Here is an 18616-nt window from a genome sequence, read left to right as displayed (position 1 = left end):
TGAAACAGGCAAGAAGAGAGAAATGGAACATTTGGTTGCAGTTGTATTTTCTTATTCAGCCCGTTAACTCACTGCCAAGTGTGCCCTCATAATGTCTTCACCAATCACAAAAGCTTCCTCTAAAGCAAGTTTGGATTTCTTAGTATCCAAGAATTTAGGCCACAGCAGCACACATTCAACAATCTTTTCAACTAAGCAGCAGACAAATCAGGACTACAGCCTCTCAAATTATTTTTCTCTTCAAATGGAGGTAATTATTTGGCTTGCATGTAAAGCTATTCTAGCAGTAAGAGTATTTGTTCTCAGACATATTATTGGGTGTCACTTACATACTGCGCCAGTCTTTCCTCCATCAATTTAAGAAGTACAGAAAACAAAATTAAGATTTAGTAAAGTAAACCAGCTTGCATATGGTTTTGATGTGAACAGGACTACAAGATTGTCCATTTTGATCTAGAATTTCACCTTTAAAGACTGTTACTTGTATGAATAATAAACGCAATGATTTGGAGAGAGTTGCTCATTAGCATATAGAAAGTACATAAAACGATTACCAAAGGTAAAAAGGGAAGGCATAGACTTTCTCCTCACCCGAGATTCATATCTACCATAGCTGCATTTCAGTTAATTAGTTATAGAATTCGTGACAATGGCCAGGTCTATGAATTTCAATAATTGTATTTGGCAGCATTAGTTACAGAATTTTAGGTATCCTCAAAATTTTACCTGCCAGAAAATTAAAATTAAAAAAATAAACAAAAAAAAGCGCATTTCTATAGCTATAAAATTCATAAACAAATTTTACCTATATCTGGTCCAATTTCATCATTCTTCACATTCTACTCTCCAGCTCTTGTACCCAAAAAAACTTTTTGCACCTTGACCTTTGATCCAGCCTTACTGCTGCGATGAGAGCCTTGAAATCCCATGTTTGCACATACAAACTGGGTAAGCGTTTTGCAAAGTGCCATTTAACTCAAGGGCGAAATGCTCTTTAATCCAACTTTATTCTGGCCTCTGTTCAAGCACTAGAAGCATAACTATTGTTACAAATGGCTTTCAGCACGTTTTCCTTGTAAAGCAGTACCAGAATTTAAGTGACTGTTTTCAGCACCACAGCAGGAGGAGGACTACTGAGGCCCACATCAAAGAGCATTAGCTATTAGCTTGCTTGCAAAACACCTTCTTGTAGCAATCACCATGGTTAGTAACAGGTCAGCCTTTCTGTGCCGTTCCACTGACCGAACTCCTGTTATGTGACTGGTTAGAATACACGTCAACCACAGGAAAACAGAAATCTCCACAGAACACAAAAATATTACTCACCTTATTAGCTTCCCAGGTGATTTTTCACTGTCAGTTCTGACACACCTGCAATTTCACCCAGCCACTCTGCTTCTCTGTTTTCCTTTGCTCTTTATAGCTGAATGGTAATTATCATAGCCTTGAATTAATTATTTATTCCCATTACCTCAGAGGCATGAAAATAATGTTTCCATTTTACATTGTACTTTAATCTGTGAATGGGAGAAACAGAAAACATTATTCCTGTTTGCAACATTAAGATTTCCAGAATTAAGTAATACCTGAGCCAGATGGATCTCTGATCCATTTTTTGCATACACTGGGACACTTCTCACATGGTTAGGTCTCTCAGTTCTCTGTTTTTAAACTAGATGTTTATCTTACAATACCATTATCAGCCATACTTCTTCAGCTAATCCAACTAGGTGGGTATTTTTCAGTATTCCAGGCAATTTTGGAAGCCAGTGATCAGTTTTTAAACCCTCTAACCAGCTTATTCATAGGTACCCAATAAATCATAGCAAGGAAGAAGCAAAAAGCCAACATGCATGTTCTCTCACCTGAGGCCAGCATTCCCCCTACATAACACCGCTCTCTAAACTTCCCTGCCAGTTTTGGACACTCAGCGTATCACCATGATAGTTTTGGGGCTTACCCAAAAGCCCAGGTAAAAGGAAAGCCTCATCCAGAAGGTCTTTTTTTCTGCTAATATTTCCCTCTCACCTCAAGTGCCCAAGGGCAGGGTCTCAAAATATCTCAATGTTTGCATTGTTACATTAAGCAAGATTATGGCAAGAGCGAAGCTTATTCTATAAAGTTAATTGTACTTCCTGCCAACCAATGCTGGTGACTGATTTAACTCTTTGTATCAGCATAAGAATATGAGATAAGCTCCTTGGTTTATGAAACCAGGCATTTTCCACATTCTTCATGAACAGGTTAGTATTTGCTCCTGCATCCTTAAGTCTGAGAATTACCATATAGTAAATATAAAAATGACATAGGAAAGCATGAAATAGAAAAGCAAGTGATATGCAATAAGGCTAAGTCTTTATGGGACAGTTCAATGTTTGGAGTTTTTTTCTTCTGATTTCTTGGATTTTCCACTTTAAAAAATAATTAGATCATCTTTTAAGTGTTTGTTGCAATCCTTCAGAAAGCTGGAGAAGTATTAAAAATGCTTGATCTAGCAGATCAAAGAAGATAAGACCAGTACAGAATCTGTCCTCTGTCCCACTCATCAATATTGTGACAGTTCTTACAAGCACATATGGAGTTGGGACTGGCCTCAGGTACATAAACTCCTACTTTTATTATATTATTAATCTACTAACTTTTCTTGAGAAGAGTGGTAACTTTGATCTTAAAGGCTTTTGTACCTGCACTTAAAGTTAATCTGAACTAAGGTTAAAATGTGAATTTAAAGCACAAAACTTATTTCAGAATAACTCTCCATGAACAGACGAGCCAAAGGCAAGTCAGAGGCCAAAATGGAGTTTTACAGCTCAAAATAAAAGCCCAATACCAAAGAGCATCTCTGAGATTAATATCAAACATGGGGTATCACAAAGGAAAAAAAAAAAGTCACAATATTTCACTGTGAGGTATGGCCAAGTCATAACCACCTCCCCTTCTAATAACGTATAAATCCAACTAACTGTACTTCGTATTTGTTGAAAAAGAATCTTGCAGTTGCTCAATATATTCTTTTTGTTTACAAAGAATCACTTTTTTTATTCAAATCCTCAAAAGTACTTCTGATTTGATTCCAAACTGCCAGACAGCTGTCTGCTAAATTTTCCTCCTGAGCTGCCTGCGCTAGGGTGTGCTAACACCTACAGTTAATGACTAAGAAAAACAGTCCTTCTGTGATTCACTGCAGAGGGGGAGGCAGAGAAGATGATGAAAAAGCAACGAGTCTAAATGCCACTGATGTTCATGAATAACTATTGCAGATTTAAAAAAAAAAAAAGCTTAGAGACAGTCCCTGAAGTGAGGCAGGAAGACTCAAGAAAGGCCAACAGTTATGTTCCGCATGAGGCATCTACAATGCTGGCTGCACTGACTACGTACGAGGCAATCAAACGAGCTATTGCCTGCTCCGCACTCTGCTTCTACTGGGATATGGTCCTCCATGTCTCCTGCCTCAAGTGTTGAAGGAGCTTGGAAAAGCTTTTTCATCCTCCCACAGCATGCTGGGCTCAAGACAGCATGAAGTTGACCACTGTTCTTCTATTGTATTTTCCAGATAGGCTGCCTTTACCTCTTCCTTCTCTGTCACCTCCAGGTAACCATATGCAAAGTCAGGGCTGGTTTCTACTCTGAGGAAAGAACTATAGCTTGCATAGATCTGTGTCCCCTTCCCAAATCCAGAAAAGTTCCATAACTGTAGAAGAGCCAATTACAAAATGGACTGCTTCTTGAAAAATGAAGCTTAACCAATTTATACCAGACACAAGTCAGAGTAAACTTTTTTCCCCCTCCTGTGTTCAGAATTGATATACCTTATTGCAGGTGCTTGCAGTGCCTGGATTACTGGTATCACCTGTACTTATCACCTGAAGGAAGTAAACACACAGTATCCAGTGATGGGCACAAGTTATCCCTGTCTAGGATTTCACTGGCTTGCCAGTTGGCATAGTGAACTCCTGCAGCTCTGTTCTAGCAGCTCTACTCACACCTGAGGCCAGCAAACTTCCAAGCAACATTTGCTAACGCATTATTTTTTTCTTATTTTATATATGTTGTTGGAAACTTTGCAGTCATTAAAAAAAATTGTTGTTCCTTGAGATAAAGTGTTCTTAATCATCTCACCAACACTATTTTACTTCTATGCCAGTCAACAGGAGCTAGGAGCTAAAAACTTCAACCTTGCTCACATACTTTAGCTCCCACCTCCTGCTTCATTTCAGATTGGTCCACATGCAATATTTTGTCTCTGTGCAACAGGCTGAGACCTTAACACTAGACCCTCGATTCCCTATTCAAGAGAATCAAAACTCTTCTGCTTGTCCATCTCCCAAATGACGGCAGGCAGCATGAAACATCATTGCTTGAAACACTTGAATTCTCTGTGCCTCATGCACTCAGTCGTCACAAAAGCCTTGCTTCTCCACAAAACTCAAAACAGTCTCCGTGTGTTCTTCAAAAGTGCTTCCCACTTAAAAGTGAAAGACTACTTTGCAGAGCTATTATGCTGTCCAGTGAAGAAGAGCTGAAACTATTTAAATCATTGCTATTGTAGATAAATATATCTCCCAGGTCTACTCTCCAAATAGTTTGGCATCAGTTTTGTCGCCAGTCCTTTTGTTCCCACCACTGCATCCAATGCAGAGCTCCACAACGTATTCGAACTATCCTGACAGCTGTAAATAGCACACTTCTCCCTGCCCTTCAACTACTCATTAAAATAAGGCCAGTGTAGTTTGGTGTTGGGCCACACCAGGAATAAAGAATGAAAGGGTAGCTCTTATTATACTTCACTGTAGAGAATCTTAGTATGAGTATGCACAAAACATACAGCGAGGAAGTAATCAGTCCTCTGGTCTCTCTCCCCAAATAGGAGTTCTAGGCAGCATGTAGCATATAAGTAGATTGAGGCTTTAAAGACCTTATGTTAAAGGGGGATCCAAGTTTCATTTAGATACTGATATTCTCTTCAGCTTCCCTATCTATGCAAAGATACAACCCATTAAAAGTCAATTTCATTATATGCGAATCCAGGCGATGTAAGCAAATACTTGCAGAAAAAAAAGTTTAAAAATAGTTTAAAAGTAATTAAATGAAAAAACCTACCTCCACCATTCTCCCAAACCCCCAAAGAACAGTCCAGCACCAGCACAAGGCTATGTGTTGCAGTTCTACCATTACAGGAACAATTTTTAGAGTCAGAAATTGCTCCAGTAATCCTAACAGACTGCAACATCTTCTACAGGGCACTTTAGAAAAAAATTGTACTTAACAGTTGAAAGTTACAGAAAAGATTATACTTTCACAGTATGATCAAATGAATGCCATTACGGCAAATTTAAATCTCATAACCTCACTACATTAAGTCACATAAATCCCTCATAACTAGAGAAATAGAGATCTGAATATCAACAAAGTCTATTGCACCTCACAACTCAATATTCTACAACAAAATAGATTCTTCCACCTGAAGGTACAGGATTAAAAAAACCAAAAAAACAAAGCCACAAACAAAACCAACACACAACCAAACACACACACCACCACCACCCATACACTTGGAAATTAATTTCATTTCAGTAACTGCAAAAAGCCCCACCCCTCTCCAGCAAAAGAGGACACGAAAACTTCTAAAGCTCTTTTCCAGTTAAATTAACGTGTTCCTTCCAGAAAGGAAATCTGTCTCTGCAGGAAGCTCCTCAAACTTTGCTCTGCAGCCTCTACTTTTCTAGCATGAAGAAAATAGCAAATATAATAGAATTTTGCATTTTAGCTTTTTCTTAAACCACACGGTACTAGACAAATGACAGTTTATTATAACACCAAGCATCTGGAGCAGGACATAAAAAGCACTATGAATCCCACACGACAAGTGGATTTCAGGCCATTATTAGTAGCAGCAGAATGGCTCACTGCAATAATTATATGTAGGCTCTCAACAGTTTGATTTTGCTTGTCATTTTAAGACACTTCCATTGCATGCTAGAATAACATCTTAAGAAGAAATCAAAGCGTGAGCATACTGTCAGCAGCAAAGGGGAAAAAAATGCTACGCAGACGGACAGTAGGGACTCATATGGAAATTGTTCTATCACTCCAGAAGATTTTTATCACCTGTAACTAAGTTGTACTTCAAAATATAAATCCAACTTACTGTAATCCTCTCGAGGTTAAAACCTTGGAGAACTCCCAGACACTTTTGCTCAGAGAAGCTGATGCAGTAATGTCCAAGGACTTTTCCTGCACAAAGCCAGTCAGGACTGCCTGAGAAAGGAGTCACAGACACAAATCAGTGGATTCCAGCGCTAACTGGAAAATTACAGCCAGAAAAGAAAGGGAAAGACAGATAAGGTATGCACATAGACCAAAACAGTCCCCAATGCTAATCAGAAGGGAAAAGGTGTAAGACTAGTAGTACCACCACCTACTGCTACTACTTACAGAAGCACCACCAAAAAGGCAAAACACCAAGGCTGTGCCCTTAGAAAGCACTTTCCTCCAAGCCTGTTCCTATAACTAGTGGTCCCACTGAGGGAAAGGAACAACCTGCATTGTGCAGCAGCCTGTCAATGAATCAGAAGAGGTGTGCACAAGAAGGCATTTTTTAAACCACTTATCTCAAACCGCCTATGAAAACAGACATTATCCAAAAACAGGGGGATACTGCTCCGGATTGAGTAACAGACTACTACATCATGTGCAGCTCCTCCTTTTCTCCAACCCACCAAACTAGCCATCCAGCTTAATTAAGTGGGATGTCCTCACTCCTGAGGGATACATTAGATGTGCAGCTGTTCTGCATGGCAGCAGCCACAGCAGAGTTACGACACCAATAATGCTCTTTTCAGAGTCTGGCAGGCACAAAGGGGAGTTGCAGTAAACCACTGTTTGTTGCTTGGTGACTCACTACCATCCAAATCACTGCTTTTTGGCCCACGAATGTGACCGAACTTAAAATAAACTTTATGTACTTCAGAGCCCTCTTCTTCCCCAGATGACACCCCACTTTCCTCAGAACTGTTGACAGCATTCAAGAGGAAGGACTAATCGAGCCAAATTCCACCCCCCGTGCCTTGGGAAGGCCATCAGCTCCCCGGCAGAACCACGGGAACAGCCGCCTGGCAAACCCCTTCCTGCCCCCAAGGAAGGCGGGGGGCACAGGAGGCATCCCAGCGGAGGCCGGGAGCCCCACGTCCTCCCGCCCCAGCCCGGTGGGTGCCCCGGCCCCCCGGGGCGCTGCCGCCCGCATCCCCGGTCCCGCTCACCCGCCCCCCGCGGCTCTCGCACAACGGGGCCGCGGGCACCATTTCAGGACGAGAGGAGCCCCGAGCAACCCGTTCCCCCCGGGGCTGGGGGAGAGGCAGGGAGCAGAAACGGAGGCCGAGGAAGAAAATGGCTCGTTTCCACCGAGACAACAAAGATAACAGGAAACCCCTCGCTTGCCGGCACGGAGGGCGCCGAAGCCAGCACAGCCCCGCAAGCCGCTGCCCGCCCTGCCTCACCCTCGGCCCGGGCCCGGCGACAGGAGGGAGGCTTCCCCAAACTTTACCCCCTGCTGCCGGCTGCCGCGTTTGAAAGGGCCGCCAGGGCAGCCATGGCGGAGCCGCCCGCCCGACGCGCCGCGGGGAGGAGCAGGAAGCAGCCGCCGTGCCGCGCCGCAGGAAGCGGCCAGTGGAGGGGGCGGGGTCAGCGGAGGCACCGCCCACTGCCCCGCTCACGACGCCCGGCAGCGGTGATGGGGTTCCCGATCGGGGCCGGGCAGCCCCCGGCGCCTGCCGCCCCGCCCCGCCCCGCCCCGCCGCCCTCCCGCTGGCAGCGAGCCCCGGCCGGACAGGCCGCGGTGCCGCCGCCAGGTGGCGCTGGGCGCCGGAGCCGCAGGGCGGGCGGGCGGGACGCGGGCCCGGGCCCTGAGGGGAGGGAGCGGGCGCGGGGTGGCCGGGGCCGGGCGGTGGGAAGGCGGTTCGTGTGCTGGTACCGCCCGGGGCCGGGGCCTGTGCCGGCGGTGGGCAGGGTGGAAACCGGCTCTCCTGTGCGGGTGTGGGTCTCTCCCCGTGCCTCAGCAGACCTGAGTAAGGGGGTCCGGTACAGCCAGCTCTCCCCCCTCCCCACCTCTTCAGGCGGGTGTCGGCCGGGGCTTAACGCGGCCTCGAGGTGCCACAGGTGCAACGCGATGGTGGTGTTTGGTGGTGGCTGTCGGCTGTCCCCTTCCCCTCGTGGTGGTGGCTGTCGGCTGTCCCCCGCGTGTTGTGCGGGGTGAAGGTGTGAGGGCTGTGGGACCAGCATCCCTGCGTCTGCCGCAGTGCGGAAGCATTGTCCGCCTTTCGCTTAAACTAAGGGCAGAGAGCAGAGATGCGAAATGGCGAGGTTCAGTTCTTAGCTGATGGGAGTTTGAAAGGTGATAGAAATGTCTCATTGCTTCTGTTAGCCAAAAAAACCCCTCTGTAAAGTGGGGTTAGTTATTTTTCACAGGGGTATTGGGAAGCAGAAATCATCGTCGTGTGAAGCTGAGATACTGTATCAAAGCGGAAGACACAGCAATAAATACACGCCCTTTCAGCCCGGTAAGTAGATAAGAGCGTGTAGATCCAAATACATGTAGGACATTCATGTTCCCTTACCCATGCAGTTTAGAACTTGTGTTAATTTTCCTTATAACTATAAACATTTGCACTCCAGTGCTGGAAAAAGTGTCCAAGTGTCAGTCACCCATCTTAAAGTTTCATATAAAGTTATGCTCCCCTGCAATCTCTGCATCTATGCCTTTTTCATCTATATCTACTAAGTTAACGTTCAGTAAGAATCCTGTGAAGTCCATTTCATATGCAAAGTTTAATGGGTGCTGGTTTCTGGAGCCATCGCTAGAAGTGTGGAGCAAGTGGGCTGTTACATGAAAGCCGCCTTTCGAGCTTCCATTACCCTAAAAGGTCTTCTGCTTTGTATCATAAATATTTGTAACTTGTGGTCATAACTACCAGCCAGCTGTCCTCCAGCCTTGGAACAGCAACATCCTAAATGTAACTAAGGTGTAATAAACTTAAATAATTCATAATTTTTCATCTTGACTTTATAATAAATGTCTGTTTAATGGTCTGGAATGACTTTAAACACAAGAATGTTCAATGCAGTCTCTCTCTTTCCATGAAGTTTACCTGACCTCTGTGGCTTTCAGGGGCCTGGAGAGAGACTTAGGCACATACTTGTCTTTATGCATGGGGTTGTATCTCTGGTGCCAAATCTTCAGCTGATATAAACTGTCACAGCTCTGTTGATTTAAATAGAGCCTGTGATTTACACAAGTTGATGATCTGACTCAGACCTCCATAGGACTGTTCACGTATTCAAAGGTAATCGAGTGTGTAAGTGTTTCCAGGCTCTGAGTTGATTCACTTGGAATTTTGTCCTAGTAAGAGCTGAGCAAAGGGTAGTTTAGTCTAATACTAGGGAAATATCCATTGCTAAGACTGAGCCATTGTCATTTAACTAGCTAATGTCATACATATGAAATCATGTTAGAACCTCAGACAGTTTTTCAACTGAAACATTGTCATTTATAATAGGTAAGGTTCTGATTTTATTATATTTCAGATCAGATGCTGCTTTTATGCCAATGTGAAAACAACCTTTAAATATAGGAACTCAGTGCACTATATAACTAAGGACAAAAGATTGTGACTATAAATAGCATTAAAATCATATTTAAATACTTGGTCTGATTATATTTTGTAATACTTACAATGAAACTTTGTGCAGAATATAAAAATACTGCCTGTGTCATCTGACTCCTTTGATGCACTGCATTAAAATTCCTATGTCTAAGTACATATCACAGAGTCAACTTTATTTCTCTTCTATTAATAGTTTGAAATTAGGTCACCGTTCTTGTAACAGTGGGCTAAGCCTGTACAACTGATTTTAAAGAAATTACATAAAAATGTTTGGTTTTTTTTCTCATGCTCGCCTGCAGTGACATCGTTCCTTATGTATAATGAGTAATTTTACTGTCTGTTCTGGCATATGTATTCTATCCTGGCAGGTTTTTTTAGATTTGTTTATAGTGACCCCTGCTGCAAAAGATTAAGACTGACATTTCTCTAAACCTTTAAAAAGGCATTTACCCAATTATTTGAGAGATCAGTTCAAAAGAACCAACCAGTTGTGAATTCAAGTTACGGATATAAAATTTGAAACTCCCTAATTTGGATCATTTTTGATAAAATTAGTCTAATCATACAAGGCTTTTTTCCTCTCTTACATTAGATTTACTTTCTAATGCAATGCAGTATAGTTACAAAGTGAAATAGCTTTTCATGGCCCAGATGTAATGCTTGTTCTTTGTGTTACTGTTCTTTGATAAGGGCTAGACTTGACACCAATAAATCATTGTCTGAACTGCTACATGTTAGTGTTTTCAGAGCTCCACTCAGGAAAGCACACATTTATGTTTATCTCTATTCAGGATAGCAAAATAGTAAAAAAAGAAGGTTAATGCATAGAACTAAGTTTAAATACAGATTACCCCTCTGGTTTCAGAATGACTTGAGTGTCAGTCTGTTCCAGTATTGCCCTGAATAGAATGCTTTCTCAAGCTCAGGCTTAAAAATTCTTCAGCACGAGGTATGGGTATGTGCTCTACTAACAGCAAAAGTTCCACCTGTGTTCTGCACTGGCCAGAAGCTGTGTAGCCGTAGCTAGTGCATTGCCTAACCTGGACTAACGGGCCCTGCTAACGGAGGGTGCATGAGCTGCAGCTTTATGCTGTTACGGCTTCCTAGCAGTCTGCAGACTGGACAAAATAAGCATATTCTTGCTTGTGAAAGACACTCCAGGTATAACCACGGCAAAACTTCTCATCTGTATATTAGTATGTTATCATACAACTGTGTATGCCTGAGAAGTTTTTTTTAAAGCTGTGTTTAAAGAGTAGTATTTAGGCTGCAAAGCCAAGCAAAAAGCCACGCTTAGAACTCCCTGTGTAATCCTTATACTGCCCTTTGTGAAAATACTTACTGATGAAGGGAGGCATCCCATGGAAAATTGTGAGACTCTTACAGTGAAATAACCACAGAAATAAAATCTGATGAGGAACTTGAATTGTCCCTTTAGCCCCCACTGACTCCTTCATGTGGCATTCTCAGTAGCATTCTCATATGGCCGAGTGTGATTTCATAAGTCTACTAGAAAGGTAAAGGCTAAACTGAGTGCAGTTGCGCCATATCCTATATTACCAGTGGGGATTGAATCCTGTATCTTTTTCACAGTAGCCATAGTTCAATATAAAACCATTCAAATTTGTCATTTTAGTGAAGAATGATGGATTATGTGTCCTAACAGTGGTCAGTGAGAAGAAACTCAGCAGAGCTGCATTTCTTTCTTTTTTTCTAGGGGCTGGAAAATTGATGCCACCTGAAAGGTCAGGAAGGTAGGTGAGCTGGTGGGCAATGTGCTGGGTCTTCCTCTCTCCTCCTTGAGAACTGGAGGAAATTCAGTCCTTCAGAGTGTCCCCGAAAATTTGCCACTGGGGGCAGATGCTAGATTACTTATGAGAGTGCAACCTGGTTCTTGGCCATGTTGCAGGAACATGCCAAGGGTTGTATGGTCTGTACTCAGGCTTCATAAAGAATGTAATCCATACTCCTGTTTCCTACCTCAGTGCTTTGGCAGCTCATGAGTTAGCTGCTTCTGCAGCCATCACTGCTGCTTTGGTGATAGTGTGAGCTGAACCATGAGATGTTCGTGTGTTTTGTTACCATCTTGGCAGACCGACAAAAATTTCCTTAGGAGTGCAACTGGGAGAAGAGAATTGGTGATTTTTAACAGTCCGTTTCTCAACATGTAATGACATAAAGGTATATGTACATAGAGGAGGCCAGAAAGACAGGAGAACTCTGCCAGTGCCCTTAGCTTGTCAGACACAGGAAGGCCCCAGTCCAGAAGTAAGATAACTGCAGGAACCTAAGCTAATGAGCACTGCTGAGAGGCAGGGTATGTTAGTTTGGGCATGGTGCCACATTAGCATGACTCTACATCTTCCAGACGGAAGCCAGCTTATGTCTGGGCAGCCCAGAGCATGAGCAGAGCTTGCTTGTATCTGTCTGCACCTGGCTGCGTGACCTTGCAGAAGAAAAAGCAGTAATTTCCCAATTAATTAGCAAAGGCCTTTTGCAAACAATGCAGACATAAGAGCATCTGCCAAAAAAAGCGCTCTGCTTCACAACGTCTTCAATTTCTTTTTGTCTACAAGGCCTAGAAGAACATGGCCAGTGTTGAGTCTACTGTCCATATTGCCAATGTACTCTCAAAGTGGTTTTGTAATCCCCATCTGTTTTTGTTTTCTTCTGTTTCTTCCTGCCTTATATTTATATTGAAAGGTCTCTGAGAAAGAGACCATCTCACTACCTGTGTTCATATAAAAATACAGTGTGATGACATCCTCATCCGTGCCTCTGACTCCTAAACACTGTTGTGTGCCCAGCAGTGATATGGGTGATCTGTATGAAATAGCCATTTGATTTGGGACTGATAGAAATGTCAATCAATCAGCAGAAGCAGAGATCTGTGAGGAAATAGTTTGCACTGACTTTATATTTTCTACTTGTCAGCTGGAAAAAGCACCAATATTTTTATTTTGTGTGGTAGTGAGCTTTTGCAAATGGGAACTCCATGTCACTGTTAACTTTTGCCACTACTGCAGGCTTATCGCTTTGGTCAGATCATTAGGCTCTACCTTTAGCCTACACCCTGCCTATCCAGAATACTAGTCTGACCTCCACCATTGCCCCACTTTGAAAGCCCGACAGTCTTTCTTTACAGTATTTATGGTGATGCCTTCGCAAAATGAGGGTCCTCTGTGCTCAGATCCTAAGTTCCACGTTGAAGAGAACACTGCAACCAACTTTCTTTGTCCAGCACCTACTGAATCTACTGGCTGTTGCTGTGTAATTGCTCTGTACATGTTTACAGCAGGTCTTTGTGTGTGGATGACATAGGTGCTTGGTCCATATGATGTAGGATCCCTACACACATATGGGATGAAATACCTATTATCAGAGTGTGTTTGAAGAGCTGAATTTCTCTGGAAAGCACTGGTATTTATCCTCCCAGCCTTGTTTCCCTGTTGTGAAGGACAAAAGCACAGATAAATTACGTGCCTTGTGCAAAGGTAGAGACCCGTATCCTGCATCTTCAAAATCCATTGGTATTCCATACATGATCTGTTAACTGCACAGCTGCAGAGAGGAAGATAGTGTGGCTCTTCTCCCAATTGATCCAGCAACTGTTTTGTAGAATTACTCCTGAAGCTCCGTTATGTGCTAATATGTCCAGTCTATATACATAAGGGAATGGGAAAAGTCTTGGAAGGAAGATGAGGGATACCAAAGGTTCTTTAGACTGAAGTGTAGACTATTGTTCCTGGGTTACTGCATGCATCTATTTCAAAAGAGACGATCTCTTCAGAATCAGAAGCAAATGGTGGCTTTGGAATTGCTAGAGGGCAATTCTACTTCTGTAGAAGTCAGTTCTGATTTCTGTAAATAAGCATGCTCAAGATTATAGGAAATTTTTTTCTAGGCTGCAGCAGTTTTTTGGAAAACATCACATTTGGAGGAATCAGAACTAAAGTACTTCACTCAAAGTTAGTCCACTGAACTAGCAAAACGCATTGTTCCTGTACTATTATCCATATAAAAGCATTTATCCTCTTTATTTTACCCCATATATATACATATTTGCCTATCAGTTGTCAGCGTGTGGGACTAGGATGCCTCAGAGGCAAATCAGAGTCTCCAGTTTCATCTGCTGACTCTGCAGAAGCACCCAGGTCAGGACCTTCAACGGCCACGAGGCCGCGTGTCTTGTTACAGAAGGACCAAATCCATGACTTCTGAAAACAGGAGGCAATACTGCCAAGTGGAGAGGCCTCAAAATGTGTCCATTATTCCCGTCTGTTCAAATAGCAGCTTAAGTGCTTACAAATTGATCAGATGCTTTCAGCAAGCTGTGAAAAGGGCTTTAGTCTAGGGAGCATTAATCTGAATCTCAGACTCAATTTCCTCCTCTGCTACAGGGGGTAGGTCCTGTGTGACCTTCGATGAGTGGCTCTTCGATGAGCGGCTCAGTTCCTCGTTGTTAAAATGGGCTACTAATAACATTTCCTAAATTGCTGTGTGAGGATAAATAATGACTATGATACGCTCAAGTATTAGCACACAAAGAGGTTGCGTAAGAATCTTAGATTTTACAGCAAAATTCCTGCCAGAAAAATGTTGGCCAGTTCCAGTTAATGCATGGACAGTAACAGTATCTGATGTTTGCCATGTTCCCTGCCTGTCTGTTGCTGGCACGACAGTTTATACAGGTGTACTTAAGCAGTTCTAACCAGGAAACCTGTGGATAATTTTGAAACAAGAAAGTTTGTGTATAGTCAAAATGTAGTCATAGTACTAGATATCCTGATACAAATCATCATTCAGAGAACTTCTTTACTTCTCGGTCATCATTTCCCTCTTTTTCCATCTTCGAAAGCAAGCCAGTGCCTTAAAATCCAGAAGAAGGTTTATACGTGTGTGGCCAAATCCACACAACTGTAAAGATGAAAATAATAGTGACATAAGGCCTTTATCACCTGCCTGAAATTCCAGTGTCTTCAGCAGAGCTGTGGCTGGAGGTGGATTAGCCTGATCCTGGGTGAGAGCCGAGAAAGACGCAGCTCTTGGCTGCAGGAGAGATGTGTTTTCCCTTCGGATCCAGCCCTCCTGGAAGTGGCGACTGCCGCCAACAGCTGGACCATGGCGTGCCCTGTCCTGGTGAAGTCAGAACTTGCTTTCTGGTTGTGGTTGTAAAGTGTGTTGGCATTTTTACTAGCATGGCAGCCTGCAGTTTTGTTAAAAATACTTTGAAAATGGTTGTGTTAGTAGTCCTAGTGTCCGTTCTTTTAAACGATTACAGTCAGTCCTGCAGACTCAGTCACAATATCTGTTCAACTTAAAGTGTGCACAACATTTTGTAACCAGGCCAACATTTTGGAAGGAACATAAACATATGTAATGCCTCATCTTTGCTAGATTTAAAGCAATGCTGTTAGGTTCAAGAAACAGTGATCCAGCAACCTCGACTTTAATAGTACTAGCAGGCCTAGAAAATGGCCGGTTTGGTTGCTCGTATTTGTCTCGGTTATCCTGCAGCATCACTGCAGTCATTCATTCTCTGACAAGAAGTTCCAAAAATTCCAGTGAATGGAGAATGTTGACACATAAAACTTGGTTGCTATTTCTGTAAAATAACTATTACAGTAACTAACTATATATAGCCAGAAGTAATTGCTTCTGTAAATAAAATACCAGTGAACATATTACAAGATTAAAGAGCAACTTTGAGCTTCCATCACTGCTATTTGCCGACTCCCACCCATATACACACGATGACGTTGCAGTCACAGCTCTGCAGTGCCACGAGACTTAATTTAGGATACACTTGGCATATTATGCTTCTTCACATTCCTAAATGAAGTGTTCTTCCATTAGGTGCTTAGTTCTCATTTTAGCTAGCCACTTCACCTTTCATTGGTAAAGAAGAGTAGTCATTTCACCGAATGTACTGCAATGCAATTATTTATTATTCTTACTTTATAGTTAGGATTTATAAATGCATAATAAAGGCTTTAGGTGACCATGGGGATTTGGATGTATTATTTAGAGAATATTATTTTGAAACTCCCATTCTTTAAAAAAATTGTCTTTAAAATGGCAGTTACAGGTAGTAAAAGAGATGAATTGCGAGAAGATCAGATCAGAAGCGATGTATCTTAATAAATATGTGATCAATTTTTGAGAGGGAAGGTAATATTAAATAGCTTGAATACCATGCTGCTATTGGAAGAGACACTGGTTAAATACCTTTGAAGGTAAATTTACAGTGATCTCTACCATTCAGTGAAGGAGAAGAGTTACCTGCCCATAAACTCTGAGGTTTTTGCTTACTACCGCTCACTCATCCTTTACACCTTTTATTGGTAGGGATTTAACACATTCACGTGTGAGAAGTAGAGAGGGCACCTACATAAGGGTTTGAAAGTCCCTTATTTTTTCTTTCGTAGTCTGTCATTACTTGGACAAAGTTGGTTTTGCATGTGGACCTTTCAGAAAGAATACAAGTCTATTCCTATGAAATACCTTTCGCTGTTTTGGTCCTTATTGTTGTTTCTATTAATATTCTCGTAAGATCTGGAAGCCGCTGTGATGGAGCAGGATCCAACCAAGCTGTAGGTAGAAAAAAAGCAGCCTGGTATTGTGCATATTTGTAGGTGTGGCAGTAAAGGAGAGTTTTGAGTCTGAAGCCCCATGGGCAGATGAGCCAGTGTCTCCAGGGAAGTCCTAGGCATAAGGGCAGCATAGGAAAAGCACTCCTGTACTTGAATTAAAATGTAAGGCAGGAGTTTTGACTGCTTTTAAGAATCAGTGATCAGAGAAGGGTGTTGACATCTTGTTAGGAAGGGGCCATTGTAGGTAGAGTGGGGATGGGCTGCGTAGGAACCTGAAAGTGAAAATCAACAGCATGAGTTTATGCGAACAGGAATAAATGAGAGCAATCAGTGTTTTGTTTTAGGCAAAAACCTACACGAATCCTTACAACATTGTGAATGAACAGGAGTGGTGCAGGAATACATCTGTCATAACCGAAAATGCGGGCTGGTGCTCCATTGTGTCTTGGACAGGCTGTGATTGAAGATTTCACTGCCGAAAAAATCAGCAAGACACACTCTGAAGATAATTCAGAGTAGAAGATGACGCCTGTGTTATTAGACCTGACAATAGTGTGACAAGAAAGCAGATAACAAGAAAGATTCACTATGGGAAACAAAATCATATTAACTTGTTTGTTTTGTCTCTTTGTATTTGAATACATTTGCAGCAATTCACATCAGCTCCTCCCAAAATGCAGATATTTGTGTTCTCAACTTGTTGTCAAACAAAATGACATCAAGCAACAACCCGTACTTCAGCAGTGTTTCTTCTGTGACAGCAGTAATAAATGCTGTTGATGGGCAATAACCCGGTGTCACAACAGTATCCCAGTCGCAAATACACATGATACTGAAGAGTACTCCCATCACTCCCCTTTGTGTACCTAGATAGATCTCTTCTGCTCAGTTTGAGAAAAACTTCTCCATAAACTGTCTTTGTGAAAAAAAGTGAACTGGAAGGTTGAAAGAGAAGCAAAGATGCAAGTCTTAGTGTTTGGCCCATTAAAGGAGGCAGTAAGTGAGTTTCCTGGGGAGTTTGGAAGAGCCCTCCAAAGAATAAAATGAATTTTGGTTTGCCCCCCAGGAGAGCTTTGGGAAGCTGTCTTGTTAAGTAGAAGGCTATGGGTAGGTATATTGAACAGCTCTTTGAAGGAGAAATCTAGAAAACATTCCTATCCAGGCCAATTCCCAGGAACATGTTTAACTTTAGTCATGCAGTGTAAATCAATCCTGTATTTCCCATCTCTTGAGGATGGGGCGTTTGTGCCTTTCCACTGCAGTAGTTGCACCCTTCCAGTGCAGTAACTTGCTGCTGCCTAGTCTCCCCTATCTTCAGCTGAAGCTCCCTGAACTCACTTATGTCAAATGGAGAACCAGTTCAGAAAACTGTCTATGCACAACATGTCCTTTTTTATTCTGAAGCACTTTGCTGAAGTTACAGATATCTTTTTAACCTGAACATACGCTTCATTACATAGCTTCATGGCTTCAGAGCAGCTACGATACGACTACAGATTGTTTCCCGAGGTTAGTAAGCACTTGCCTGCTAAGCTAGAAAAAAAATCCCTGTAAAGGGTATTTCGGACAGCTTAGTTATATCAATAATTACATCATCATCCACTTCATGCAATCCACTAATAATCAAGAAAGAGAAGAAAACCATCCACATCTTGTATTCTGCATGGTGATGCACTGCCCTTATGGAAAAAGGTGAGTGGCAACATGTCACGGCTTGCCAACTTCAAATACCTTTCTGAACGCTGTGTCTCGTCAGTAGACTTGTATTCCCAAAGTATGGAATATTACATTTCAGTGAAAGACTTGAACTGTTCCATTAATGACCTAATGAATGAAGTAGGATTCAGTGGTTTTTTACTCAAACAATCCCAGACTTGAAACATTTGAACTCTCTCTTACTTCTGCTTGTCTGTTTTCCTGATAGATATTCACATGGACCCAAGATAAATTTCTGAATCAGCAGAAGACATCTGAACTCTTTCCAAAAATACAAATTAGGGGTGATTAAAATCAGGTATTTGAATCCATTATATCTCAGTACAGTGCCCTAGCTTTAAAAGATGCTAAGTACAATGGGAGCTTTGCCTTATGATCTTGTCATCATCCCTGGACACCAGAACTTTAATATTTCGATATCTCAGTGCATTTGAAATTGTTAGTTTCTGACCTTTTAAAATGAGAAGAAAAAGAAACTTAGACAAAATTTTCTCGTGGAAAATGTCTATCCAAAACTCATAACTTCGAAACAATTATACTCATTTCTCCAGGCTTGGCATTTCTTAGATCACAACAAAATATTAAAAAAACCACCCCAAACCAAACTAGGTGTGATGTTTTTGTCCTCTGCCATTATTGAAATCTTCA

At 42.2% G+C, this 18616-nt stretch overlaps 2 protein-coding genes across 5 annotated transcripts in view; one reads left to right on the top strand and one right to left on the bottom strand.

Moving 5' to 3' along the window:
• SRBD1 (S1 RNA binding domain 1) overlaps positions 1–7682 on the bottom strand; it is a 131343-nt gene extending 123661 nt beyond the window's left edge. For 2 of the 4 annotated variants that reach the window (XM_075749083.1, XM_075749085.1), the window contains exons 1-3: positions 7544–7682; positions 6149–6258; positions 1327–1517 (exon numbers count right to left, since the gene is read on the bottom strand). The gene's annotated coding sequence lies outside the window, so the exon portion shown is untranslated. Of the gene's footprint in view, positions 1–591; positions 615–1326; positions 1518–6148; positions 6259–7496 lie in introns of those variants that run through there. The other 2 variants (XM_075749084.1, XM_010310576.2) reach the window with 2 other exon arrangements.
• On the top strand, positions 92–18299 carry LOC142601212 (uncharacterized). Its single transcript, XM_075750001.1, has 5 exons — positions 92–250; positions 7022–7847; positions 8464–8555; positions 11377–11413; positions 18177–18299. Exons 1-4 carry the CDS (start codon positions 92–94, stop codon positions 11389–11391), a joined length of 1092 nt encoding a protein of 363 aa, XP_075606116.1. The 3' UTR covers positions 11392–11413; positions 18177–18299.
• Positions 18300–18616: the final 317 nt, after the last annotated feature.

This window comes from Balearica regulorum, chromosome 3 (assembly GCF_011004875.1).
Source record: "Balearica regulorum gibbericeps isolate bBalReg1 chromosome 3, bBalReg1.pri, whole genome shotgun sequence".
In the NCBI taxonomy this organism is placed as follows: domain Eukaryota; kingdom Metazoa; phylum Chordata; class Aves; order Gruiformes; family Gruidae; genus Balearica; species Balearica regulorum.
The sequence above is the reverse complement of the archived record's forward strand: the minus strand, read 5'-3'. Positions and strand labels throughout refer to the sequence as shown.